The sequence below is a fragment of the Melopsittacus undulatus genome, chromosome Z, assembly GCF_012275295.1.
Source record: "Melopsittacus undulatus isolate bMelUnd1 chromosome Z, bMelUnd1.mat.Z, whole genome shotgun sequence".
NCBI lineage: Eukaryota > Metazoa > Chordata > Aves > Psittaciformes > Psittaculidae > Melopsittacus > Melopsittacus undulatus.
The window spans coordinates 72,192,640-72,220,594 of record NC_047557.1 but is presented as its reverse complement, the minus strand read 5'-3'; the positions used below and the strand labels follow the sequence as shown (position 1 = coordinate 72,220,594).

Sequence of the window (27,955 nt, the reverse complement as noted above, 5' to 3'; positions counted from 1 at the left end):
ACCTGGGCTCCTTCACATCAAAATGAAATGTTTTTAAATTAAAACAGAAACAAAGAAACCAAACAGTAATATTTTCCTGGGCCCTGGCCAGGAATGCCAAGATCTATTGCCTGCAGTGTATTTTCACCACAAAGTAATAAATTCTGCCATGGATCAGGTTATAGTAGAAGAAGAAATTTTTAACTCTAGCACTAGTAATGGGAACAGCTTTAAACAGGCTTTATGAAACTATTAATTCCATTTTGAGTTTAGTAACCATTTTTCCTCTGCTCCTTTTCTTGAACAGTTGAAAAAAGCCACCAACCTCTAAACACCAAAAATGCAAACAAACCCAAAAAATTAAAACAACTTAGAAAAATTTTGGGAAGGGAGGTATCGGTGGATTTGAAGGGCAGAAGGTAGCCAGTGTGAATGGATGCAGGATACCATGCTTTCCACTTATCTCTTTGCACAGTAACATCACCAAAACCACTTTTTTTTTTTCAGTTAAATCACTTTTTAACTCACATCATCTCCACTTGGAAAGGAAGATTTTGTCCTACGGTTACATGAGGAATTGGCAGTAGAAAGCAAAGTACTCAGAGTGACAGGAAAATGAGGCACTTCAGGAGCTGAAGGGGCATCTGTCTGAAGTGCACATGCACCTCCCTGATGTTAGGTACAGCACAGAGGAACCTGGGGTGGTGCACAGCTGAGCAGTTCTGCTATTTACTAGTAGGAAAGTACCAATCAAGGGTATCAAAATCAGTGGCAACCTAGGTCAGTGACCATAACATCAGGGAGATCAAAATCCTTATGGGAGAGAAAGCAGCGAGAAATAGAGGATGGGCCATATGCTTTAGGACAGTTCAATGAGCAGTAGGTGAGACCATTGAAACCTGCAGTGAAGGGTCACAAGAAAGCTGAGTTCTTCAAGGACAATCTCCATGCATAGGAACAGTTCAGCCCAATACTCAGGACATAAAGCAGAACTGAGAGCAGCCCAGCCATGAAAGGAATTCATGGTGTAACTTCACTGCAAAAGGGCAGCAGAAATGTGGAAGCAAGCTGAGGCTACAAAGGAGGAATTTATAAACACTGCTTGGGATGCAGGAAAGGCAAAGCTCAGCTACAGTAGGACCTGCAAGCATAAGGATAACAAGAAGAGCTTTTACTGCTACATTAACAGTAAATGACTGAACAAGCAAAATACAGACAACTACTTAACAGAATATGTGACTTACTGACAAGAGAAACATCCAACCAGAACACTTTTTTAAGCAAATCCAATAGAACAGCAATGACACAAATAAGAATTGTCCAGGAAAGACTATTTTTGGAGATACAAGTATTACCACAAGCTTAAAAACAAGAATAACAGAAAAATCTCCATTAGAACGTCAGATAAATCTCAAGTAATCAGAAAAGAAAATGCTCTTTTGTTTCCTAGAATTTAAGGAGGGGTAGTGTCTGAGTGGTTGCTTTTGGTTTGGTTTGTTGTTTCTTCATTTGTTTTATGTGTCCGTGAAAGATCCATTACTAGTGTCCATATGATCAGTTCTACTGGTATTACCTCATCTTCCTATCCCAAATGTGCTGTACCTTTCCCTTTCCTCCTGCCCCACTTTTGGAATACTCAACTCTACATTAAGGCACAGGTATTCCCACTGCTCCACGCTTTCTTCCCTGAAGAAACGAACTCCAGCAATGACCGGCTAACAGAGTAGAAGAGTAAAACCTTTGTGAGTACCTGCTAGGCAGCTAACTGTGTTCCTAAGCCCAACTTTGTCAAGAGAATTGTACCTAGTGGCAACTGGAAGGTCTTTTCTTTCTGCCAATTCCAGAGCATCTTTCTGACTATGACACCCTGAAGGGCCAGGCAGTATGAACAAAAGAGCTCCTTCAAGGCAGAAAATCCAAACAATTAATGCTGCTTCACTTGTTCTTAGACAGTCAAGCTTACAAGCTGTATGGACTGTGTGATCCATGGCCAGCAGGCAAGTCAGCAGCAGAGTCTATATGTGCACAGCAGAGCAAACTCACAACCATCCAACTTCCACTTGAAAGGTAAAAATTCAGGTGGCTGTCAACAGTCAACATTTGCTCCTGCAGTCCTCACTCTACTGCTAGTCAGCAGTAAAAAAGTTAACACAGGACTTCACAAGTTTTGTAGCTTCCCTTCAATCATGAAGAATTAGAAGATAATCAATTAAAATAAATTCTTAAGCGACATTCACAGAAGACAGAAAAACAGGCATATGACAAAGACCTACTTGTCTAAATAATATAGTAAAATAACAGCAATATTTGAAGGAAAAACATAAATAATAAGGCATTTGCCTACTTCTTTAAGTGGCAATTATGAAATTAAAATAAAACTACAGTAGATACTTCCAGTTAGTTCTCTATGGATGTATAACAGGGGTTTAACTACACTGTGGCGCTCACTTATGATGCTTCCCTGAGAAAGCAGAAACATTGTTTGAAATTAAGAGTGTCAGTGGGCATTTATTTATTTATTTATTTATTATTTTTTAAATGATCGGCACTTTGAAGTCAGCAATACCTATAAAAATGCGCACCAGTCAGCTAAGCCACAGAAAAACGGTCAAGGAGTCTTTGTACTGATGACTACCTTCGTTACAGCACAGGATGCCAGCTGTAGGGGCACTACCATATTACTCACCACCCTTAAACCTCCATCCCAACATCCTTGCCAGGCAGGCTCTGCAGTCACAGCTGACATGTCGCCAGCCACAGCCTGTCAGCTCTGACAGACAAGCAGCCAGGCAAAAGGTTTCTACCTCATCCCCTCCTGCACAAGGACAGATTAATCACTCAGCACTTTCCAAAGGCTCTAGAAAGGCAGTGGGAAGTGCTGCCAATCCAATAGGAAGTGCTGCCCATCTATGGAGGCCACCTCTGCGCTTCTCCAGCCCCAGCCCCTCCCAGGCTTCCCTGTGCTGTCACATTCTGCCCACACTCCTTACAAGACAACCTTGCAACCAAGTTTTTAATACTGAGCACTTGTCACAGTGTTATACTCCATTAATGAAACAAGAATTCACATACATACAAGCTGCTGTTACCAAAGTACTACATTAAAACTGAAACCAAGACAGCAGTTAAAGCTTTTTTAGCTTTTAAGGTGGTTTTCAATAGCATTAACACAACAGACAGCACAAATAACCTAAATTGCATAGAAGGTTTTTGGTCTGTACAAATACTAACAAAGCTGACTTCACTTGTACTTTGTATGACATCCTGTATGTCCCTTGGATGGGAGGAATAGACAAGTTTCAAACAGAAAATCTAAAAACCCAAAATCAGGGCAGAATCAAGTTACACAAAAGGCAGAGACATAAATCAACTTAGACTGCTGCAAAAATTTATGATGGAAACATGTCACAGATTAGTACACTTAGATAATAGTTTCAAAGTCAGTGATTAGACAAGGAACTGTTTCTGAAGGTTCAGGGAAGACAAATGAGGAGAAAAAGCAAAAGGTTGAGGGGCATAAGTTACGCAGGGCAACTTTGCAGAAGTTCTAAAAGAAATTATCCAGGAGGAGCATTACTGATATAGGAGGCATTGAAAAAATCATTGTATCCCCCATGAAGATTATAACAATTCTATTACTAATGAAATAACAAAAATTGTAACAAATTATAACAATTTATGGGATAATCACACACCGCAGTATTAACCTGCAGTTTCCTAAGTTATACAGGGTGCTTTAAGAGTTAAGACTTTACTGGGAGAAGTAGCTGCTGGTGCTGTTCACAGGAGAAAAACAGCAGAAAAGGTCAGGTAATTGCCTTAACACTGAGGAATGGTCATTAAAGAGTCTTTTCTTACCCAGAAACAAGAAACAGAAAAGCTGTCCAGTGTCTGTATGGCTACAGTGAAAATTAAACCACCACACAGAAGTTTCTAGAGCATTCCTGGAAGTTTGCCCTTTGAACATGCAGTGCCTCCATACCACACATAGTGTTTTAGCTGCTCAATTTCCTTTCTTAACTCCAAATGTGCCAGAATTCTTTGCTACTGCCACTACATCTGCTATTCCACCCCAAACTAGTAGGAAAATGTCCATTTCTCTCACTGCAATGCTTTTAAAATTATTTCTTTCACTCATCTTTCTTTCAGCCTGAGGACTACTGACTACCAGAGGCATATAGCCAAATAATACAAGATCGATAACATGAAGTTAATCACCCAGTAATCTAGGCCAACAAGCATGGTAATGGCAATCCACATCTCACTGAAAGCCTTCTCATACTAGAAAGCATTAATGCTGTCCAGTCAGGACACTTCAGCTACCCCATCAAGCAAAAGATGCAAACACTCATTTCTTGGGTTGGACAGCAAGCAGGTGCCATATATCAGAACCTTGGAACTCCAGTGAAAGCTTATTTGGGAAACAAGGATGTCGTTACCACACTGATTTAAGTACAGAAACTCCCCAGGGTCTATCCTTTTGCCTTTGCTCTTCCCACCAGCTCAACTGCAAACCCAAGATATGAATTCTGGTCTCCAGCACTTTCACTACTGCAAAAGCCCTCAAGGGCTCAGCCCATCAACCTTCTTCTGTGACACTGCCCCAGTGAGTAGCCACTATATTCAGAGGAACACTGTCAGAATAACATAGTTTACTCTGCCACTGAAAACCGAAGTTCTTGGAGCAGGGACACTGACCACAGTGTTCTACAATCACCTTCAGTTACATTCAGGAGGTTTTCCTCAATAGCACTGTTTAAACCTTATCCAAGAAATGTGCACAGCTCTCAGGATAATTAAGGCATGGAGAGGATTCTTTTGTTCTCTGTTTAAAAGACAAACAGAACAGATGTGAGACATACTTTCTGGTATTGCTAATTTCAAGGAAGCAGCAAGTTGATTTAGTTAATGGCCAGAACCCAAACTTACTAAGCACATGCAAGAACACATGCTAAAATGGGAATACAGCAAACAGCTGGAAGCACTCCTTTCAATAGAACAATAGGTTTGTGCAGGCAGTTCTCATCTTCTCATCTCCATCCAACTCTAGTGAATTACAGCTTTGTACACTCTGCCTTGAAAACAAGATTATCTCTCCAAGAATGATACAGGCAAGAGATGATCCTAGCAGTAGAATGGAGCAGACATTCCCAGAAAGCAGGGGAAGGAGATATCAGTAGATTCATAAAACATTCTGAAGAAGCAGAGAGGGTTACTATAAAAGCTTCCTAATTATTCACAGCAATTAAAATCCAGGCTATTGATAAGAAATTAATTACCATTTTAAAGAGGGGAAATGGTTTAAGTAATTTCTTAAGGGTCCAGAGAAGGGCAATGGAGCTGCTGAAGAGCCTGATGAGAAACAGCTGAGGGTACTGGGGGTGTTTATGTCTGGAGAAGGCTCAGGGGGGACCTTACTGCTCTCTACAACTACCCAAAAGGAAGATGGAACCAGGAGGTGGCTGGTCTCTTCCCACAAGGAGCAAGTGATATGAGAAGAGGAAACAGCCTCAAGCTGTGCCAGGGAAGGTTTAGACTGGATATCAGGGACAATTTCTTCCCTGAAAGTGTGGTCAGCCATTGGAACAGGCTGCCCAGGGCAGTGGTGGAAACACCATTCCTGGAAGTGTTCACACACTGTGTAGATGGGTTCTCAGTGACATGCTTTAGTGGTGGACTTGTCATCCCTGGGGGAATGGTTGTGTGAAATATGCCTTCACTTCTCTAAACAAGATAACAAGGTTTTATTAAGGGACAAAGTCAATAAAGCAAAAGCAAACAGCGCTGGGTGTGTGACTGCAGCCAGAGGCGCGAATGATTAGTATTTGTCACAGGTTTATATACTTTCACAATTCCATTAGTCACATACATATTCATAATCCCTGCATATGGGCAGGGAATATTACAATTAAGTCCAGTAATTTATTATCAGAAGTCTCCTCCTCTTGGCGTCTGCGCACTGCTCTTCAGTAATTGTGGGCAGGGGTCTTGAGGATGAAGTAACCAGCCTTCCTCATGTGAGTAGGGGTCTTCAAGATGAAGTAAGCAGTCTTTCTCACAGTGTACTTTTCACCTTTGGCACAGTTGGATGCCCCAGTAATCACACAACTCACTAAAACCAGCCATATCTGTAATTATTCTGATAACTAGCAAAGATTTAAAACAATGTGACCTTCCTGCAAAAGTTATAGCAGGACAGGCAGACAAGGAGTATCCCAAGCTAGCAGATGTTTGGGAGGCTCTGTCTCTAAACTAACTGATAAGTAAAAGGATGGTGTGAAATAACTCATTCATGTTTAGTGGGGTCACTAAATTTTGTTATCTCACCACAGACTTACAACACAAACATTGTTCTTTAAAACTAAAGATACTTTAGAGGACTAGTATGAAACAATTAACTCCTATTTAGTGGGGCCACTAAATTCCACAGGCTAACAACATAAACATTGTTCTCTTTCTACAACCTAAGTTAAGCTAAAAAGTACTTTATATTTTACAGGCACTAGCTTTTCTTATATCAAGCTTGCAATCCCCCCCTTTCTTCTTTTTACCTTTACAGATTCTTCTACTATACGACACCGTTTTGCTCATCTTGTGTCTTTATCGAGCTTTGTTTTTGTTACTATAAACTTGTATAGTTATATCCACATAACCACATCTATGATTTGCGAAAGCCAATACATTTATGTGTTTATCACAGTTGGACTGATGATCATGAAGGTCTTTTCCAACCCGATTTGATTCTGTGATTCTATAAATCTATAAAACCTCTGTCCCTCTTCCCAAGGCATCCCCAGAACATCTCTGGGAGATGCAGCACACTGCCAGCAGAGCATATGAGGGAGACATGACCCAGCCAGCTCCATGGAGATGTTAACGTGCTGAATGAAGTGCAGGCAGAACTGTCTGACTAAGGAGTGCCCATCCTCATCTGTCTAGCACAGCTCTGCAATATTAGACAAAGGAATCCTTATTTTAGATCAGCAAAAGACATGACCTGGGGTCAAATGAAATATAAATAAAACTTATGAATTATGACATGTTTAACAAGAGCAAGTGGCAAATAAAGCAAGGTGAAATTCAGTGCCAGTAAATACAAAAGATCCCAGACAAGGAGAAAAATAATCCCAACTACACTTGTGGACCAAGAGCTTCCTTTTGCTTCCCCACCTTTAAATGGAAATGGTCTCTATAAATCTGTTGATAGAATTAGCAGAAAAGGGCTACAGAACAAGGCTGAAAATTCCATACACGTGTGGTTTGCTGGTACCTTAAAACTGCAATCTTAAGAGCCTGTAATTAGAGTCACAGAATTGTGATAAAGTAGAGCAGGGGCAGGGGAAGACAATATACAGACCAGGACCCCAGAACAGAAATTAGGTGACTGAGTGAATATCATGAGTGCCACAGAGAAGGTACACAAAGAAACATTACTCACTGCCTCAAAAAAAAGCCCAGCCCACTAAACACCATGTACCTGATAGAGCTTCCAGCTCAGAAAGTCCCTGACCATGACTTGCTGAAGCCTGGGTAATACAATGGGAAGAATTACTTGGTTTGTGTCCCACTCAAATCCCATTCAAGAGCAGCAATGGGTACAATCTAGACTGACCTAGGACTCACCTGTATCTAACAATATGAGAACAGTTTGTCCCAAGATCACCCTTCAGCTTCCACAAACATCCCTCCAGGCTTTTAAGTCCAGCTGTACTAGACTAGGTTTTGGAAAGCAGCTCAGTACTTTTGTGTGGCCTCAGTAAGCTGCAAGGCCAAACGGGAACATCACCTGCAGGACCAACAGCAGACCCTCACTCAGCATAGGAAACCCATCAGCAGCCTTGTGTGTCTCACTGGTCATAAGTAGTCTTCCACAGCCCCAGCAGTCTTATTGCAGACTGGCAAGCACCTGAATGGGGCAAATGAAACATCCTGGCACAAGGTCAGACACTTTCTCTATCTGTATGACATATGATCAATATGACACTTTCCCCCCAAGCTGAAAGCTTCATTACCAGTTTTTGTTTTGTACTATCCACTTGCAGCACTTGCAAAATACAGACTCCCCAAGCACAACAGCAATGCAAGTTAAAAAGATCCTGCCCCATAAAGCAATACAGCATTGCACCTTACTTTCCAGTTCAGAAGCCAGGTACCAAGCTGTCCTGGGTTTGGCAGTAGCAGTCATTTTCTCTCCTTCTTAGTAGCTGGTGCAGTACTGTGTTTTGACTTTCAGCCTGGGAACAGAGCTGATAACATCAATGTTTTTAGATGTTGCTAAGTAATGGTCAACCTCTGAAGGAGACATTCTTTTACCCTCCCAGTCCCCCCCCCCACAGACAGTTTACAGCATCATTTGGAGGTTCTGAAGTTTTTGAATGGCCTTTTAATACTGTGGAGACCCGTTTGCTGATTGTGATGAGGATCACCATGTTGGCACGCATACAGAGTGTGTTTTGCCCATGATCATTTTGTATGATTTCAATAGTTATGCAGAGTCAGGCTTGGGCCTTGTCTGGGGTTAAACAACGATATAGGAAGACCAAGAGATTTTCCCTAAGGCTGGACAGCCATGAGTGGCAGGGTGTGGGGGATAGTATGGGCAAGTATCTAGGTCAGTGGGCTGCTCCAGTACTTTGGAATTTCACCACTAAACAATTGCAAAATCTGGAAGAATTAGTAAAACACCTAAATGAGGTGTGTTGTCATTCTGGCCATACCAGAGACGGACAAATCATGGCAATGTGCTGGGGCTTGGCCTATGCTTACCGGACCTTGTTCAACACCATCCAGCACCTTCAAAAGGAAAAAAAAATGTCCCTGGATCTGAGGGCAAAGCAACAGTCAGCGCAGCTACTCCAGCTCTAAGCACAGCAGCTACACCACCCCCAGCGACAAGTACAGTCGCTACTCAAACCACAGTGATAATCACTGCAGCTAAACCAGAGGACCAATTTGTACCAATATTGGTTGTCCCTGTACACAAGAGGAAAAGCAAAAAAGAGGCAAGAAGGGTGAAGCAAGATGAAGAAACAATGTATTCACAGAAGAAGAAGAAAGAAGAAGAAGAAGAAAGAAGAAGAAGAAGAAAGAAGAAGAAGAAGAAAGAAGAAGAAGAAGAAAGAAGAAGAAGAAGAAAGAAGAAGAAGAAGAAAGAAGAAGAAAGAAGAAAGAAGAAGAAGAAGAAAGAAGAAAGAAGAAGAAGAAGAAAGAAGAAGAAGAAGAAGAAGAAGAAAGAAGAAGAAAGAAGAAGAAGAAGAAGAAAGAAGAAGAAGGAAGAAGAAGAAAGAAGAAGAAGAAAGAAGAAGAAGAAGAAAGAAGAAAGAAGAAGAAGAAAGAAGAAGAAAGAAGAAGAAGAAAGAAGAAGAAAGAAGAAGAAGAAAGAAGAAGAAAGAAGAAGAAAGAAGAAGAAGAAAGAAGAAGAAGAAAGAAGAAGAAGAAAGAAGAAGAAAGAAGAAGAAGAAAGAAGAAGAAGAAAGAACAAGAAGAAGAAAGAAGAAGAAGAAGAAAGAAGAAGAAGAAAGAAGAAAGAAGAAGAAGAAAGAAGAATAAGAAAGAAGAAAGAAGAAGAAAGAAGAAGAAAGAAGAAGAAAGAAGAAGAAAGAAGAAGAAAGAAGAAGAAAGAAGAAGAAAGAAGAAGAAAGAAGAAGAAAGAAGAAGAAAGAAGAAGAAAGAAGAAGAAAGAAGAAGAAAGAAGAAGAAAGAAGAAGAAGAAAGAAGAAGAAAGAAGAAGAAGAAGAAAGAAGAAAGAAGAATTAGAGGCGACTTCTCAACCTTGGACCTCAACCAAGCCATGGAATATGTGAAAAGATTTCACCCGTCAATCAGGGGAGCACATCATCACCTGGTTGCTCCGATGCTGGGATAATGGGGCCAATGGTCACGAACTTGAAGATACAGAGGCCAAGCAGCTGGGGTCACTTGCTAGAGAAGGGAGAACTGACAGAAAAATTGCAAGAGAGAAAAAGTCCCTCAGTCTTTGGAGGCAGCTCTTGGCAGCTGTGAAAGAAAGGTTTCCATACAAGGATGATGCTATGAGTCGTTTGGTCAAGTGGGCTACTTTAGACAAAGGCATCCAGTCTCTGAGGGAATCAGCTATCATAGAGATAATCTATCACATCAAGCCAAATAATGGCAATACACCCATAGACCCAGATGAAGTCAAATGTACACGACCCATGTGATGAAAACTTACACGGAATGCACCTTCATCATATGCCCATTCATTGGCAACAGTAACCTGGAATGACATAGTACCACTAACAGTGGATGAAATGGTTCATAAACTCCGAGAGTTCAAAGACAATCTCACCCCTTCCATCATCTCAGCTGTGGAAAAACTGTCCCAGGATTTCAAACAACTGAGGAATGATCTACCTGATCCAGCTCCTCGCGTGTGCCAACATGTGTCTCCGCTAGTAATAAAAGGCGTGCTATTGTTCGAGAGAGAAGATACAGAAGGTACACGCCACAGGCCACCCTATGGTTTTACCTGTGGGATCACGGAGAATACATGATGAAGTGGGATGGAAAACCTACTTCAGCCTTGGAGGAATGGGTGGGTGAATTGAAGAGGGGAGTAAGGGCCAAGATTGATCATTCCATGAGAGCTGCAGCTTCAGTCTCTGGTGAGCAGGTTCCCAGATGGAGCGGAAGAGCTGATTTTACTCCAGCTCCTGTGATAAAGAAGAATAATCCCTTTCAACACGACTTAGGTGTCCAAGATTGTGATGACGATGACTATTAGAGGGGCCCTGCCTCCAGCCAGGTGGAGGTAGGGGACAATCGTATTTACTGGACTGTGTGGATCAAATGGCCTGGCACATCAGTCCCACAGAAGTATAAGGCTCTAGTAGATACCGGTGCCCAGTGTACCCTGATGCCATCGAACTGTCAAGGGGTGGAACCCATCTATATTTCTGGAGTGACAGGAGGGTCCCAAGAGTAGACTGTACTGGAGGCTGAAATTAGCCTGACTGGGAAGAAATGGCAGAAGCACCCCATTGTGACTGGTCCAGAGGCTCCATGCATCCTCGGCATGGACTACCTCAAGAGAGGGTACTTCAAAGACCCAAAAGGGTACTGGTGGGCTTTTGGTATTGCTGCTTTGGAGACTGAGGAAATTGAGCAGCTGTCCACCTTGCCTGGTCTCTCAGAGGATCCTTCTGTTGTGGGGTTGCTGAAAGTCAAAGAACAACAAGTGCCAATTGCGACCACAACAGTGCACCGGCAGCAATATCACACCAATCAAGACTCCCTGATTCCCATCCATAAACTGATCCATAGACTAGAGAGTCAGGGAGTGATCAGCAGGACTTGCTCACCCTTTAATAGCCCCATATGGCCAGTGGGAAAGTCTAATGGAGAGTGGAGACTAACAGTAGACTATCGTGACCTGAATGAAGTCACACCACCATTGAGTGCTGCCGTGCCAGATATGTTAGAGCTGCAGTATGAATTAGAGTCAAAGGCAGCCAAGTGGTATGCCACGATTGATATTACCAATACATTTTTCTCAATTCCCTTGGCAGCAGACCGCAGGCCACAGTTTGCTTTTACTTGGAGGGGTGTCCAGTTCACTTGGAACAGACTGCTCCAGGGGTGGAAACACAGCCTTATCATTTGCCATGGACTGATCCAGACTGCACTGGAACAGGGGCAAGCTCCAGAACACCTGCAATACATTGATGACATTATTGTGGGGGGCGATACAGTGGAAGAAGTCTTTCAGAAAGGGAAGGAAATAATCCAAATCCTGCTGAAAGCTGGTTTTGCCATAAACTGGAGTAAGGTCAAGGGACCTGCACAGGAGATTCAGGGTGGTCACACCGTGGGCAAATCATAGAGAGCATATGCAAGCAGCAAGCTGGCCCCCGGCAAGAGCAGCAGGGTGCTTTCAAGGGCACTGAAAGGATATTCAGGATCTTTAACTCTTCCAGAATCTACTTCCACTGTAAATAGGGGAGCAGAGGGTGTGAGGGAATATATTCTCCACAGGTTGACCCCCCACAGGAAGGAAAAAGAAAATTGTATAATTGTTAAAAACTCCCATTACATGCCTCCCATACTATAGAGGTGATGACCACACTGAGGATGCATAGCAGCCCAGTTTCATGATCAATAAGTCTGTTGTATTACAAGTCATTACCATGAAGTACAGTGAAACAATAACCTTAGCCCAGGCCCCAAAGCCAATAAACACTAAAACAGCAAATACTGGCTGTAAGTAAGATATGACATGCTGAAACTCCGAGACCAAGCACAACAACCCTGACAGCAAATAAATCAACATTGTATTGAGTGACGATTAATCCAAGATGATTAATTCTTATCACAAATACGATCAGACACACTCTGGTCAGATCAACCCTGCAACCTCAATTATCTCAAACCTTCATGCCCCACGCTGGGCACCACAAAGAACTGTCGTGGTTTAAGCCCAGGTGGTAACTCAGAACCACGCAGCGGCTTGCTCACTCCTCCCCCTTCCTCCACCCACTCCCAGAGAGATGGGGAGGAGAATCAAAAAAATGTAATTTCCACAGGTTGCAATAGGCACAGTCCAGTAACTAAGGTATAACAGAAACCACTACTGCTACCACCAATAATAATGATAAGGGAAATAACAGTTTCAGTAACACAGTAACAGTAACAATAACAGAATAAAGTTGCTCACTACCTGCCAACCCATACCCAGCCTGACTCGAACAGAGATTTGAGCCTTCTGGGTAACTCCCAGGTACTTCTGCATAACTGAACCCAGGACAAATTACACCAATGACTATATTTTATATTTTTTCATTTGTAGATATTTTACTCACATACCCTACAAGCTTAGAAAAAAACACCCATTACTGAACAACACATCTCAAAATTAATTTATATGGCACCTTTTGAGAAAGTATACCAAGCATGACAGCAAAGACAAGACGCAACACCCCCTACACCTCTAAGAATGAAAAAATAAAAACTAAAATTGAACTGCACACTTCTGCCTGTCAGAAGAAAACAGATCACTTGTACATCAACCAGCAAGCAAATAAATTAGTAAGAAACACTGAGAGGCAGAAATGTGACTTTGCATTCAGCACACCTTTAAATGCAGCTATTGATGTTTTACCCAAAGCCATTTATGCACAAAACACCCATCACATAAAGTTTTTCTGGGGAGGAAGCATGCTAAGATGATCATGTTAAAAAAAGCAAGATTGGAAGAAAAAAATCCCAAGACACGGGTGACACCAGTATGCCTAACCAAACTGAGTTCTTACCACCACTTCTGACCATCTACAGCTAACACAGTCCCACTGTTACTTCTCCATTTACCCTACCTGCAGCAGGCACCCCCAAGGGTAATGTGCCCATGACAGCGTCATAGAGAGCTATTCAATTGGAGAGAGACTGTTGGAGGTAATACAATCTCCCTGCTCAGACCAGGCCAATATACAGCACCTTGACTGGCTAAGATCTGAATCTTTCCAAAGCTATATATACCATAATGTCTCCAGGTCTTTGCTTCAGTGCTCGATCACCTCAGGAGTGAAAAGAATTTTTTCCTCATGTGTTCCAGCCTGAGCCATATCCACAGTCCCTTGCCATAACAGCACACAGGAGTCTGGCTCTGTTTTCTGCATCCTCCCACAAGAGAAAGGAAGAGAGCGCTGTGATCACTCCAGAGCCCTCTCTTCACCCCAGCCCCACCTTCCACACTCAAGTCATCCTGCCTCAGTGCAAACCTGACTGGGTCAGATGCCATCAGATCCCCGGTTCTCTGGAATGTCAAGGTTCCTCTAATAGTAGAGCTGCGCCCAACATATCAACTGGTCCTCACAGCACAGTGTTACCTGCAAACTAGCTGGAGGATCACTATTCCATCAGAGATATGTCAAGTAACAGTAGGGGTTTTGTTGCTGACACCATCCCAGCCACTGTCGTCACACTATTTTTACCACTTCCACAGCTCTTCCCCAATTCTTGATGTTCACTATGTCCTTTTTTAAAGAAACAGCCAAAATGCAACAAATCACTGAAGTTGTTTTTCCTCAGTGTTGAAATTCTTTATTATTGGTACTTTCTGTACCTCAATGCATAAAAGCAGGACCAGTAAGATTTAAATCCCATCCCCTCTTTCTCCCCCCTCCAAAGAAAATACCAATTTTTCCACGCTAGGAGTTAGCCAGCACGTTATGAATTTACAGACTGGCTAAACATTTTCTCCTGAGAACTCCATTGCAGGTTTCAGGATGTAACTGACTCGACCTTTCAATCATCCTCATTCAGGATGACCAAGTCTTCCCACCCTCACATTGATTTCTAATTATGAAAAGAAAAATAAATTCATATAACAATTAATCAACTCAAAATTGTTGCAGGTTATTGGTTTAAAGAAGGATTTATATACACAACTTCTATGGCTCAGCATCATGGGTGACTGACCAGTTACAGACAGCAAGTGAAAGATGCTAGAGGTACAGAGACAGATAGTATTTTAAAAATTAATTTAATGAAAAAAAAAGTAAAAAAATAAAAGAATTCTGGATGTGTCTCCCTCAGTTTTTTCAGTCCAGCTCAACACACAGCCATGAAGAACATCAAATATATCCTGGATTCCACTTTCTTGAAATAGGCCACTGCAGCACATACCACCGTTTGCTGCTTCACTTCTTCACAAGCATAGTCACAGACTTCTGTAAATTGAACACACTTCTCTGCCAAGCCTCTAAAAATCATTAAGGGATGTCTGAAACTGCTCACAAATCTAACCTGCAGCCAACCTCCTAAATCAATTGCAAAAGCAGTTTTCAGATCGTATCACATAAGCAGAAATCCTGCCTGAAAATGCACACAAACCACAGGAATCATAGACTTCCAGGGTTTCTGAGCCAAAATGCTCAACATCTGCACAAAAGTTCTCTCTAAAAGCTGTTGCTTGCTCCTGGTGCCATGTCGACTTACAAGCAGGGAAAAAGTGATGCCATGCAGAAGATCTATACAAAAATCTGCACACACTAAAAATAGGCATATAGTATGTTTTTAAGGAGAATGAAAACATTATTTTAAAATGGCAACCTCTAGGCAGAGAATAAAAGCTCATCACAGTTCAGATCCTGCAGACACTGGCACATGCACCTAATGAAAGCAGAAGTATCTATGCCTAAAACCCAAAACTTTGCAGAGCAAGAACATGAGCAGATAGTAAATATAAATCTCTAATGTTTCTACTTTGGAACCTGAACAAACACCAGGTGCAAAGCAGAGAAACACAAAGAGCTGTGCTGAAAAAAACATGAAGCAAATGTTTCCAAACTGTTATGCTGTAGTTTCTTACTGCAGGTTCAGCCATCCAGCACTGTACCACCTCTTCTCCAGCAGACCCAACTATTCTATATACCAGCCATCCTTTGTGGTTTAATTGGCACTCCTCAGGCTCTCATACAAATATAAACCATGCGAATAAACACTGTGTAGGGCTTTTAGCAATTTGTAAACAATTTCAGAGTAGTCCTAACAGGCAGCTTTCCAGGTATGCAGACTATGAAGCGATTTAATAAAATTCACAGAATTCACACGTTATTCCTCAACATACAGACTGGCAGAAAATACATCAGATAACTAACAATATTCCTCCCACTCTCCTTCCAAAAAAATGTGCCCTGAAGCACAAATCAGTAGCACTCCTGGGAAAAGCCAAATTCCCTCATTCATAAGGGACAGAGAAAACAATCATAAAAACCCTTCCACAGTGTAAGCAATGCTCTTTTGATACTGGCTGCCTACCCTAGTGCTACAGTTGTGTACATTATACAGAAGAACAACAATTCAGTGAAAGACTTTTTCCCATAAGTTTTTCTGGTTGGCTGGATTTTAAGGGTTTGGGGGAGGGGAAGGAAGGTGTGTTTGGTATAGGGTTTCTTGTTTTGGTTTTGTTGTTGTTTTTCAATTAAAGTGATGCAGTATGTCTCCCTTTAAGACTCCCATTAGTGATTTTCCCAGAAGCTGGTGACCAAGCCCGAGTGCCAAGAGCTCTGAGCTCTGAAATTCTACAGTGTTTCATCGAAGGCCAGTTATTTTGACAGCCCATGTCCAAAAAAACAACACCAGCTGCTCAACAATGCAGCAAGCAACACAGGGTATCAGTGTGGATGGAGAACCCTGGTCATTACAACAGAAATGACAGAAACATTTTGACACACTTAACCACAAATAGACTGATCACAGATGTTAGTTTTCCATACATCGTGGCTACAAAGGGGTTGGCATGAGAGGGAAGGTGTACAAGCTCAACGTAACCAAGAGGGAAGATGTACAAGCTCAACCTAAACACGATGCCAGGGATAATGGGAAAAGCAACCACTGGAGCTGAGAGCTGGAAAGCCAGGCTCCCAACTGGGAAAGACCTAGGGAAGAGTGTTTTAAGAATGAACATTTGAAGCACATGTGTGCAATTGAGAAGCTCAGGAAACGAAACCCCTGTACACTGTCCTTGCTTTAAACGCTTCTGAAAATACCAATGATTTACTATTTCAAATCCCACCTCCTGCATTTTTCCCTGAATAAAGCAAAGTATGCATTCTCCATTCTACATTACACATCAAGTAACTTCCAGAAGGAAGCTTTAAGTCATCAGGAAACAACAGCAGTATTTTTTGCCTCAAGAATAGGGAATTCTAACCACTGAGCATTTACTGTACTTCACATACACAAAGAAGAAAAAAACACCTTAGAACAAGCATAGAAAAACACAACAAGAAGGTGTTAAAAACTATAAATAGCACAAAGAAAAAAAACCAAACCCACAATAAACCAAACAAAACCCAGAAAAACAAAGGTGGGAGAAAGCAGCACCATAGCACTATAGAATACTCATGCAAAGGCATCTCCCATTGCAAACTTCACACAATGTTCTATGACATTTTGGTACTCTACCTTCTCATTAACCCACCCACATCTTGCATCACATTAACATGGACAACTCTGAAGTTTAGATGACACATCTCCATCTGAACTTCAGCTATGCAGCAGATGCCGTGCAAGAGACCACTCAGAATACCTGAAGTGCAAGAATTAAGAAAAAAAGCTGCAATGCTATTGGTTGGAAACGATTCAAAGCCAATCTTTCTTAGAATAAAACACCATAGGTGAAAGAGACCCTATGCACCTGTGGATTTCATTTAGCCAGGATAATTCGGAGGTGAAAAAAACCCTGCTGTATAAGCACTAAACATTAAATGTAAAAAGTAAAGAAACAAAACCCACCACTTTTTTTTTCTAATTGAGCACAGCTTTTCCCAAGAATTTGCAATATTTACAATCAGGTTTACTAGTATTCTCTAAAGCAATTTCTCATTTTAACCTTTTGGTGACAAGGCAAACATACTTCTCACAATGTATTGACAAGGGTGTTGACTTTTCAGTCCCTACACCCACATGAAAGCATGGATGAAGCAGTGAGAGCACAAAATCCACTGTACTGCCTAGCTTTTTTCTGCAGTAATTTCGTCTTGGAAAGAAATACCTTAAGGCTCAAATAGCACATATAATGTGTCTGAGATGCCAACTTGGGATGGATATGAAAATGCGAATGTTGTAGCACTGCCATCAAATACAGAAAATCATGCAGGTGTAAGAGGAAACTGTAAAGACATGAACAAAGCTAATACACATGCAAAGACATATAGATGTATTCCTGCAATTTTATGTGACATTCCTTTTCTTTGAACAGAGGCTGTATTGTATATTGAATCACCAATCACCTGTTACTAGTTACTTTAACTGAGATGAGATCACCAGCTTCAAAACCAGACAAACTCTAACCAAAAACTGTACCAGACATCAGACCAAAACTGCTTTTCAGCCGCAATGCCTATGGAGTGACGCCAGTAGAAAAATGTCAACACGCACTCACATCTAACACCTTTCCTCTTGATGAAAATTAATCTCTATCCCATTTTTTAGGTAATTAACGATTTTGAGCAAGGCAGTACCTAACAAAGAACGTGTGAGTTTTCCAACCAAATCAATTGCCAGCTATCTTACAGCTCCGTATTATATTATTCTGTGTAGACCCCCAGAGTCTTTCTTACAGCTGAAGGGTCAGTTCCAGTAGGTTATACACCCTGAATCAACAGATACTGACAATAATCAGTGTCTTGATGGATTAGAACAAAAGGATAGTTCAGATTATTTCACAAGCAGATGTTGCAAAGCAGAGCATATGTTTCAAAACTGTATGCTTATCTCTGGTCTTCTTCCTATTATTAAACTGAAATTTGTACTGTAGAGACAATTTAAACTTTCGTTCCTGTGCTCCTGCATATTCTACATTTGAAATATGGAAGTATATGCAAAGATAAAGTTGCTCACGTTGAAGAACTAATTAAAAGATCTGCACATCAGTTTCATTTTATTACTTTTCCTTAAAATACATTTATCTCAATCTCACATTACCTGCAAAGCCTTATTTCAGCATGGGGAAATATGAGCATTTGCTAGTATTCAGATAGTTGGTGGTTGCATTCAAAAAGGATACCTCTACAGTAACTTCATACAATACATTTACAGCATACGACAATTTCAGGCCATAATATTATTGTTTCCAGCTCATACAGGCACAAGTTAATCTAGCAAAGAAAGTCAAAGTGAAATAAAATAATAGAATGATAGATTAGTCACTGAGAATGACTTAAAGTACAACATTATCTGAAAGTAATTGTTATGGAAGTACATTTGCATTCATGTCCCAAATTAATCATAGAATCATAGAATAGTTAGGATTGGAAAGGACCTCAAGATCATCTAGTTGCAACCCCGTGCCATGGGCAGGGACACCTCACAATAAACAGTATCACCCAAGGCTTCATCCAACCTGATCTTGAACACTGCCAGGGATGGAGCATTCACTACCTCCCTGGGCAACCCATTCCAGTACCTCACCACCCTAACAGGAAAGAATTTCTTCCTTATATCCAGTCTAAACCTCTGCTGTTTAAGTTTCAACCCGTTACCCCTTGTCCTATTACTACAGTCCCTAGTGAATAGTCCCTCTCCAGCATTCCTGTAGGCCCCCTTCAGATACTGGAAGGCTGCTATGAGGTCTCCACTAAATCTTCTCTTCTCCAGGCTCAACAGCCCCAACTTTCTTAGCCTGCCTTCATACAGGAGGTGCTCCAGTCCCCTGATCATCCTCATGGCCCTCCTCTGGACATGCTCCAACAGTTCCATGTCCTTCTGATGCTGAGGACACCAGAACTGCACACAATACTCCAAGTGGGGTCTCATGAGAGCAGAGTAGAGGGGCAGGATCACCTCCTTTGACCTGCTGGTCACGCTCCTTTTGATGCAGCCCAGGATACGGTTGGCTTTCTGGGCTGTGAGTGCACACTGAAGCTGGCTCATGTTCATTTTCTCATCGACTAACACCCCCAAGTCCTTCTCCGCAGGACTACCTTGAATTTCCTTTTTGCCCAACCTGTAGCTGTGCCTGGGATTGCTCCCACCCAGGTGTAGGACCTTGCACTTGGCACGGGTAAACTTCATGAGATTGGCATCAGCCCACCTCACAAGTGTGTCAAGGTCCCTCTGAATGGCATTCCTTCCCTCTAGCCTATCAACAGAACCACACAGCTTGGTGTCATTGGCAAACATGCTGAGGGCACACTCAATTCCATTGTCCATGTCACCGACAAAGATATTAAACAAGACCGGTCCCAATACCGATCCCTGAGGGACACCACTTGTTACTGGTCTGCAGCTGGACATTGAGCCATTGACCACAACTCTTGGAGTGTGACCATCCAGCCAGTTCTTTATCCACCGAGTGGTCCATCTATCAAATTGATGACACTCCAATTTAGATACAAGGATGTCATGTGGGACAGTGTCGAACGCTTTTCACAAGTCCAGATAAACGACGTCAACTGCTCCAACCCGTCCATCACTTTTGTAGCCCCGTCATAGAAGGCCACCAAATTGGTCAGGCAGGATTTTCCCCTAGTAAAGCCATGCTGGCTGTCACCAAGCACCTTCTTGTTTTTCATGTGCCCTAGCATGCCTTCCAAGAGAATCTGCTCCCAGAGTTTGCCAGGCACACAGGTGAGACTGACTGGTCTGTAATTCCCCGGGTCATCCATTTTCCCCTTCTTGAAAATGGGGGTTATATTTCCCCTTTTCCAGTCATCAGGAACTTCACCTGTCTGTCATGACTTTTCAAATATGATGGCCAGTGGCTTTGCAACTTCATTCGCCAGCTCCTTCAGGACCCGCAGATGGATTTCATCAGGGCCAATGGACTTGTGTACATTCAGGTTCTTAAGATGGTCTCGAATCAGATCCTCTCGTACAGTGGGCCCAAGGTCTAGGTTTTCACAGTCTCTGCGTCCGCCATCCAAGACTCGGCTGCTGCGGTCAGAGCCTTTGCCAGTGAAGACAGAGGCAAAGAAGCCATTCAGAACCTCAGCCTTCTCCAAGTCCTGTGTAGCCAGTTCTCCTGAAAGTTTCCAGAGGGGGCCTACATTGTCCTTAGCCGCTACATACCTATAAGATCCCTTCCTATTATCTTTAACATCCCTTGCCAACTTTAGCTCCAATTGGGCCTTAGCTTTCCTAACTTGGTCCCTAACTACCCAGACAACATCCCTGTATTCATCCCAGGCCACCTGTCCTTGCTTCCACCTTTTATAAGCCTCCTTTTTCCTGTGAATTTTTCTCAGCAGCTCCTTATCCATCCAAGGAGGTCTCCTGGCCCTCCTGCTGCACTTCCTTCTAGTCGGGATGCAACACTCCTGAGTTTGTAGCAGGTGATCCTTGAATATTAACCAAGAGTCTTGGACCCCCTTGCCCTCAAGGGCTATATCCCATGGAACCTTGCTAAGCAGGTTCCTGAAGAGGCCAAAGTCTGCTGTCTTGAAGTCCAGGGCAGTGAGCTTACTGCACACTCTTCTCACTGTCTTGAGGACCTCGAATTCGACCATCTCGTGATCACTGCATCCAAGACTTCCCTGGAGAGTCACATTTCCAACGAGCCCTTCCCTGTTGGTGAGCACGAGGTCAAGCAGGGCAGCTCTCCTCGTCGGCTCCTTTATTGCTTGCAGAAGGAAGTTGTCTTCCACACAATTGAGAAACCTCCTGGATTGCTTGTGCTGGGCCGTACCATTGCCCCAACAGATGTCAGGGTGGTTGAAGTCCCTCATGAGAACAAGGGCCTGTGAGCGTGAGGCTTTTCCTATTTGTCTGTAGAGTTCTTCATCCACAGGTTCCTCTTGATCAGGCTGTCTGTAACATATCCCCACAGTAATGTGTCCCATCACCGATTTCCCCTTAACCCTGACCCACAAACTTTCTGTTAACTGATCACCTGTCCCCAGACAGAGTTCCATACTCTCCAGCCTATCCCTAACATAAAGGGCAACTCGCCCTCCCCTCCTACCGGGCCTGTCTTTTCTAAAAAGCCTATAACCTTCCATTCCAACACTCCAGTCAAAGGAGCCATCCCACCATGTTTCGGTGATGCCTATTATATCATATCCCCGTAGATGTGCCCACATCTCTAATTCCTCTTGTTTATTCCCCATGCTACAGGCATTTGTATAGAGGCATCTGATCTGAGCTCCAAATGAAGCCAGCTCAGTGGCTGGAGCGGCTAGAATATTACTACATTGCTCGGATTATTTATTGTAGGTGCTGGCAACTGGCTGGGTGTGTTGGGATGGAATGATGCTCCCCTCCCCCAACACAACTAGTTTAAAGCATCCTTGACAAGTCTGGCAAGCCTCCCAGCAAAACCACTCTTCCCTTTCTTTATCAGAGCAGTTCCACCAGCCCCCAGTAGGCCTGGCCTACAAATGTGGGCCCCATGTCCAAGATACCCAAACCCTTGACTATGACTCCACCCTTTTAACCATTTATTAACCTGTCCAATCCTCCTTGCCTTTGGTAGGTCCTCCCCTGTGTCTTGGAGAATTGTCGAAAAGACTATCTGAGCTCCAGAACCCATGACCACCTCTCCCAGAGCTCTGTAGTCCTTCTTTATACTCCTCAGGCTACTACTATCTATATCCCTAGCACCCACATGTATCACTAGAAGCGGGTAATAGTCCGTGGGACTTACTAGAGCAGGCAGCCTCTCTGCAGCATCCCTGATCCGTGCCCCAGGTAGGCAACACACCTCCCTTGTGACCGGGTCAGGCCGACAGATGAGCGCTTCTGTCCCTTTCAAGGCAGAGTCCCCTACTACTACAACCGGCCGCTTTTTCCTGGCAGCACCAGTAGAGATCTTCTGTACCAGTGCACCAGCCGACTGTTTCTGATACAAGTGCATTTCCTCATCAGCCCCCTGCAGGACAGCAAAGCGGTTCTGGGTGGGTACAGCAGATTCAGGAGGAAGCCCCTTGTGTTTAATTGCTCTCTTCCTCTTTTGGTTGTTTCTTTTTGTTACTAATTCCCAGCTTCCCTGAGCAACAGTTTCCTTCTCTCTTCCATGAGTTAGAGGGGAATCTTGAGGTCCCTGCGCTGTTTGGTCCTGGAGCAAGCAGTCCTGCTTCCTCTCAGCTTCCCTGACATCTTGCAGCTTACTGACAGCATCCCGTAGCTCAGCCACCTGCTGGAGGAGGACCTCCATCAGGGAGCAGCGAGCGCAGCCCTGCCCATTCTGCACCTTTCCCTCACCAGACCAGTGCAGGCACTCTCTACACTCCAAGCTCTGCACCGCAACCTCCCCACTTACCAGCTCTGTCTGGGTGCCTACACTGGCCACCACCGGAGCGGCCGGGGCAGAGCTCCCAGACCAGACCCTGGTCATACGGCGAGTGCTCACCATCCCGCTCGCCTGCTGCATGAACTGCCGTGCAAACTGCCTCGACCTGCTCTGTTCGCCTGCTCTGTTCGCTGCGCTCCTGTTTGTCGCGCTCCCTGGGTAGGTTTTTAACCACTCACAGTTGGTGCCACTCCTCCTGTCTCCGCCCCCGGTGAGTCACCTCCTCGCGGGAGCTGAGCTCTTGGGCAAGTCCTCTTGAGGACTTGAGGCTCCCTCCTCAGTGGCTCTTGTCGCTCTGAGGTGAGGCTTCTGGACGCTGATCTCCCCCGGCTTCGCTCCGGTGCCACAGGCGTCCTTTCTCAAGCCACCCCCCTCAGCAAGTGACTAACAATGGCCGCTGATGGCTGTTTCATACCTTTACTAGCTAACTTCTTGAACGTATGTATGCTAATGTTAATTCCATTACAACAATCTGTTCAGAGTATAACTAATTTAAGTAGGAAACTAAGCCTTCTATCTTCCTTTATAATTCAACACTGGCAAACCCATTACACTAACATTATAACAAATTATTCTGAAATACTAAAGGTAATTACAATCTTCTGAGACAGATTACTTCTACCCAACAAACACACACAGTAACAGGTTTACAGTATTGTAGTAACTCTAACCAAGAAGCACCACCAAGCCACTACTTTATTTAGGAACATCATACTTTAATCAATTCAAATCAAGGTGCTACAACTAGTTTCCACTTTGGGTTATTTTTGTTTGTTTGTTTTTAATCTATAAAAACCAATTGCAACTCTTCAAAATCATCCACATGCTGAATGTGCTTCATTTGTTCTGACTAAGAAGTTATCTTTCCATCTTGCTTTATTTTACACAGTTATAAAGCTGTGAAGGCATCACCATGACATAAATCAGACACCTTGCATCTACCTCCAGGCAGGCCAGAATTAAGTATGACACTCACTGTAAGTGCTTTCCAGTTTGAGAACAAACCAGACATATCACGCATAGGTGGTATAACTACACACAGCTGCTAAAGGCAAAAAAGCTTATATGTGCTCAAATGAGCATACAGGGAGTTTTTCTACTTATATTTCAGCTGCTTAGTGTACATAGCATTAGGCAGCATCACTATGAATTCAAACAGGTTTTTACTGCACTTAACACACTTGCACTGTCTTCACAAAAAAAGTCCGTCCCCACAGCCTGCAGTTGTGCGTGTTTGAAAACTGGCACTGACACTTTCATCAGCAGCCTCTCCAAACTGAAAAGCTTATTAGATGTCTACAGTTACCTGACTCACTAACCACCTCCCATTACTCTTCCCCACAAGGGTTTCTGATGGGACTCAGCCTCATGTGCATCTTACACAATAATCTTTAAGTCACTCCAACTAAAGATTCTGCCACCTAAGGAGGCAAGCAGTATTGACAAAATTTAGCAAAGTTAACTGGATGACATCCAAAAAGCTGATACGCATAAAAGAAAAGTTGCACCCATCAGCTATATGCATCACACCAGTACTGTTAAGTACACATAGCTTCCAAAAGACATCTTTCCTTTCCAAATGCTGCAAAACCTGAGAATGTTAATACAGACCTTACCAAAAAGGTGAAGCTGAAAATGTCTACCTGTTTCCACTATGGGCACATTTCTCTTTTCCTAGCCGCCAACCTTGTCTCTAGGTGGGTTTCTCTTTTTCACAGAGGAAATGCATACACCCCAGTGAAAGCAAAGTACTTTATGGGAGGTGAATTGCCTCTTAAGATCAGGATCAGTTTCCTGAATGAAACGAAGAACCAGCTCTTCAGTCCAGCACTTTCTAGTCCACTAGAGAAAAATGCAAGAGAAACAATAACAGCAAAGGGGGGGGGGGGGGGGGGAGAGAGGGGGGGAATATAAAGGGAAAAAAAAAAGACAAACCAGCCATCACTAAATATTTTTCTGCTGGGGGAAAATACTAAACACTCTCCCACCTTTGCATATAAACTACAGTAACTTCACTAACCTCTGATGTTTCAAGACCAGATCACAGTACAGATTTGTATCAAAAAAATAATATATTAGGACTAGCAATAGGAAAGTACCACTTTCAAGAGCACGACCAAGAGGATGCTCAGCAAAAGAACCCAGGTTCAGCCCTGACACCAACATTCAGTGCGGTATTTCTTACTCTGGTGGCAAATATTTGAATGAAACAGGTAGACTTTCACAAAATCAGAATAACCATCTTTGGAGTAAAACAAATACACTTCTCTTCCCTAGTCTAAAAATCTCTTGCATTTGTCTGTAAATTATGACATTAACTCAAAATTAAAAGAACAAGAGATCATACTTCATGAAGATACTTTCTATATTATTTCTATGTTGTCATGGCTGACAACAAACTACTGCTAATCTACTACAAATCTGCTGCTGTGACTTAAGTATATCATACAACTTCATTAGTTAACTCGGGCATCTGCGAGGGAAGTTTTGAGCAAACTGGTTCTGACTACACCAGTTACAATGTTAATAGTAAGAGCACAGAATTTTTAAGCATGGGATCTATTCTAGGGAATACCAAAACTTCAGGGCAAACCTTTTCCCTTTTTGCAGAATAAAAAGCTCATCATTTACTAGGTAAGGTCCTTGCATAAGGTCCTTGCAGTAACATCCTTGCATACCACCTAGGCCTGTAGTGAATTCACTGTATGATAAGCGTATATGAAAAGTTCTTTTTTTCACCAAGATTTTCCAAATCATGGGAGATACAAAAGCTTTTCTCTCCCAGCAGTAGCATAGCAGGTCAATTTGTCTATCACATTATTAAAAGCATGGGAAGGTTAGGAGAAGTTTTGAGACCATGCTTTAGGATAACATTATCACCTACACTCCAACCAATTAAAGGGGAAAAAGAAAAAAAAAATTGAAATACAGTTTTATCAGGTAAAACCTCCATGTCCAGATGACATATACTGGAAGCATATTTTTCTCCTATATATTTTATTTAGAAGGCACAGACAACAGGATGGGTGAGACTGATATTCCCCTTGTGCTGTGTGGTCACAGCATACAGCAAAAGCTATTTTTGAGCCATATAATATGATTCAAAGGCAAAAATTCAAGTTCTTCCTCAACTTCCTACATGGCAATCAAAGACTTAATATGGTGCCAACCACAGATTTCAAGAGGGACTTGGCTATTAAACCTATTTCATTTCAGAGAAAGATTTCCATCAGTATAAACACCAGTACTACAAATGCCTGTAAATCATCCCAGTCAGTCCCCGTGTCATGAGCACCACTAAAAATATGTTATAAGGGAAGAATAAATAGATATCTTATTTCTCCACCCTCTAGGACCAGAGAATGTCTGGTTTTCTGTCATTCTCCCACACCACTTCCTAATTCCTGACTTCACACACACACAAGAACCGTTTCCTTCTGGCTGCCATTCACAAAATTATGTTTAGGAAAACATCTGAAGGCCGCAGTCCCGAAACACCAAAGACTCTCGTTTAAATTTTATCATGTAGGAACCTCCCAAGCAGTCCCGGCGTCTGACAACGAGCACATCACTGTGACCCCAGTCCTTAAAACATCGAAGCTCCAGGACAGAAAAAACAGACCGTGGTTCAGAGAGTCTCTGGCTCTGGGAGACCCAACTGCGGGCTACACCTGATAGGGAACTCAGGAACACGTGGGCCCCAAAAGCATCCACCGGGACTCCCACGGAGGCACCCCAACTTCCAAGGCACGTCGGAGCTCGGCGCAGGAACCGGAGGTGACATGCTGCTGTGCCCGGGATTCCCGCAGGTACCGCAGCCCGCTGCGAGGGGCAGCGCCTGGTTCAGGGACAGGGACCCCAAGGACCCCTTTAGGGAGCGCAGCCCCGAGGGCTGGCTGCAGGCCGGCGGCCGCTGCAGGACGAGGAGGAGGACGGCCGAGGCTGGGCAGGCCCCGGCGCTGCCGAGGGCGCACCACGGGCCAGGCCTGAGGCGCGGCGGCACCGGCGGCGGGGCAGCGCTGGCGGCGGGGAGGGGACCTGAGGCGACACCCACAGCCCCGCGCTTCACAACGCTGAGCCCTGCCGACCGGAGGCCTCGCCACTCCGCTGCTGACGGGCGACACGCGGCCTGTGGGCTGCCGCCCTGCGACCTGCCCAGCTGGGTCCCGCAGCTACCGGACCCCACCCGGGTACGGGTCACCCAGCGGCACGGCCGCGGTTCCGGGCGCTGGCGAGGACAACTCGAAGGCCCCTCAGCCCGGCGGCGGCGGTCACGGTCACCCGGGGCTCAACCACCCTCCCGGGCCCTTCGCGCTCACCTGGTGGTGGGCCCCTGGCGCCCGGGGCGGCGCGGGGTGTGCCGTGTCCGGCGGGGCTGCCCCGGCCCTGGCTGCGCGCTCCCGGCTCTGGCGGGTTCGGCCCGTGTGGGAGAGACGGCGGGCAGAGCGCGGGGGGCGGCTGTAAGCGACCGGAGCCGCCGCTCATGGCGAGCCCCGGGAAGCCGAAGAGAGCGCGGGTCTGGGGGGGCGGCAGGAGGCAGGCGGCCGAGGGGGAGGTGGCGGCGGCAGCGACCTCAGCAGCGGAGGAGGAGGCTGCGGAGGAGGCGGGGGGCGGCGGAGGGGAGGAGGAGAAGGCAGGCAGGAAGGGGGCGGTGGAAGAAGCCGCGCATCGGCGGTGCCAGCCCGCCTCACCGGGCTGCTGGAGGGGTTGCGGCCGCTGGCCGCCGCTGTCCCCGCCGTGCGGAGCGCCACCGCGGTCTCGCTGGTGGGCGGGGGACAGGCAGCGGGCGTCGCGCTGAGCCCCGCGGGCCGCCGGGCGGGCGGCCACCTGCATCGCTCCCCGCTGCGGCGCCGGGGCACGGCGGGGACGGTTATAGCCCGCGCGGAGACATCGACAGCGCCTGGACCGGCAGTGGGAGCGAGCGCAGAGCCATCCCGGGGCAGACGCGACCGCAGCCGTCCGGCTCGCAGCCCAGGAGGCAGTCCTGCCCCGCCTGCTTCCTCCGCCCGGGCCCAGCGGGCGGGAGCGCTCAGCGTCCTCCAGGCCGCTCGCCCCTTGCATAGCGCTGCACGGAAGCAGCGGGACAGGGACAGGGTCAGCCGGAGCTCACGCCGTGATCGGCTGAACCCCCCGGGGCCCAGGCGGCCTCAGTCCGCCCCAGGCAGGCCCAGACCCTGCTCGCAGACCCTGGAATCATCCTCGCGTTGCGCTGCCGGGGCATACGCTGCG

General features: G+C 44.6%; 1 protein-coding gene across 3 annotated transcripts in view; it reads right to left on the bottom strand.

The window, feature by feature from the left end:
• The window catches only part of RNF38 (ring finger protein 38), an 84,885-nt gene extending 57,326 nt beyond the window's left edge, over positions 1-27,559 (bottom strand). The window contains exon 1 of one of the 3 annotated variants that reach the window (XM_034072896.1): positions 27,046-27,559. In XM_034072896.1, coding sequence (XP_033928787.1) covers positions 27,046-27,559 — 514 coding nt within the window. Of the gene's footprint in view, positions 1-8,109; positions 8,217-27,045 lie in introns of those variants that run through there. The other 2 variants (XM_034072897.1, XM_005143438.4) reach the window with 2 other exon arrangements.
• Between the last annotated feature and the right edge of the window lie 396 nt (positions 27,560-27,955).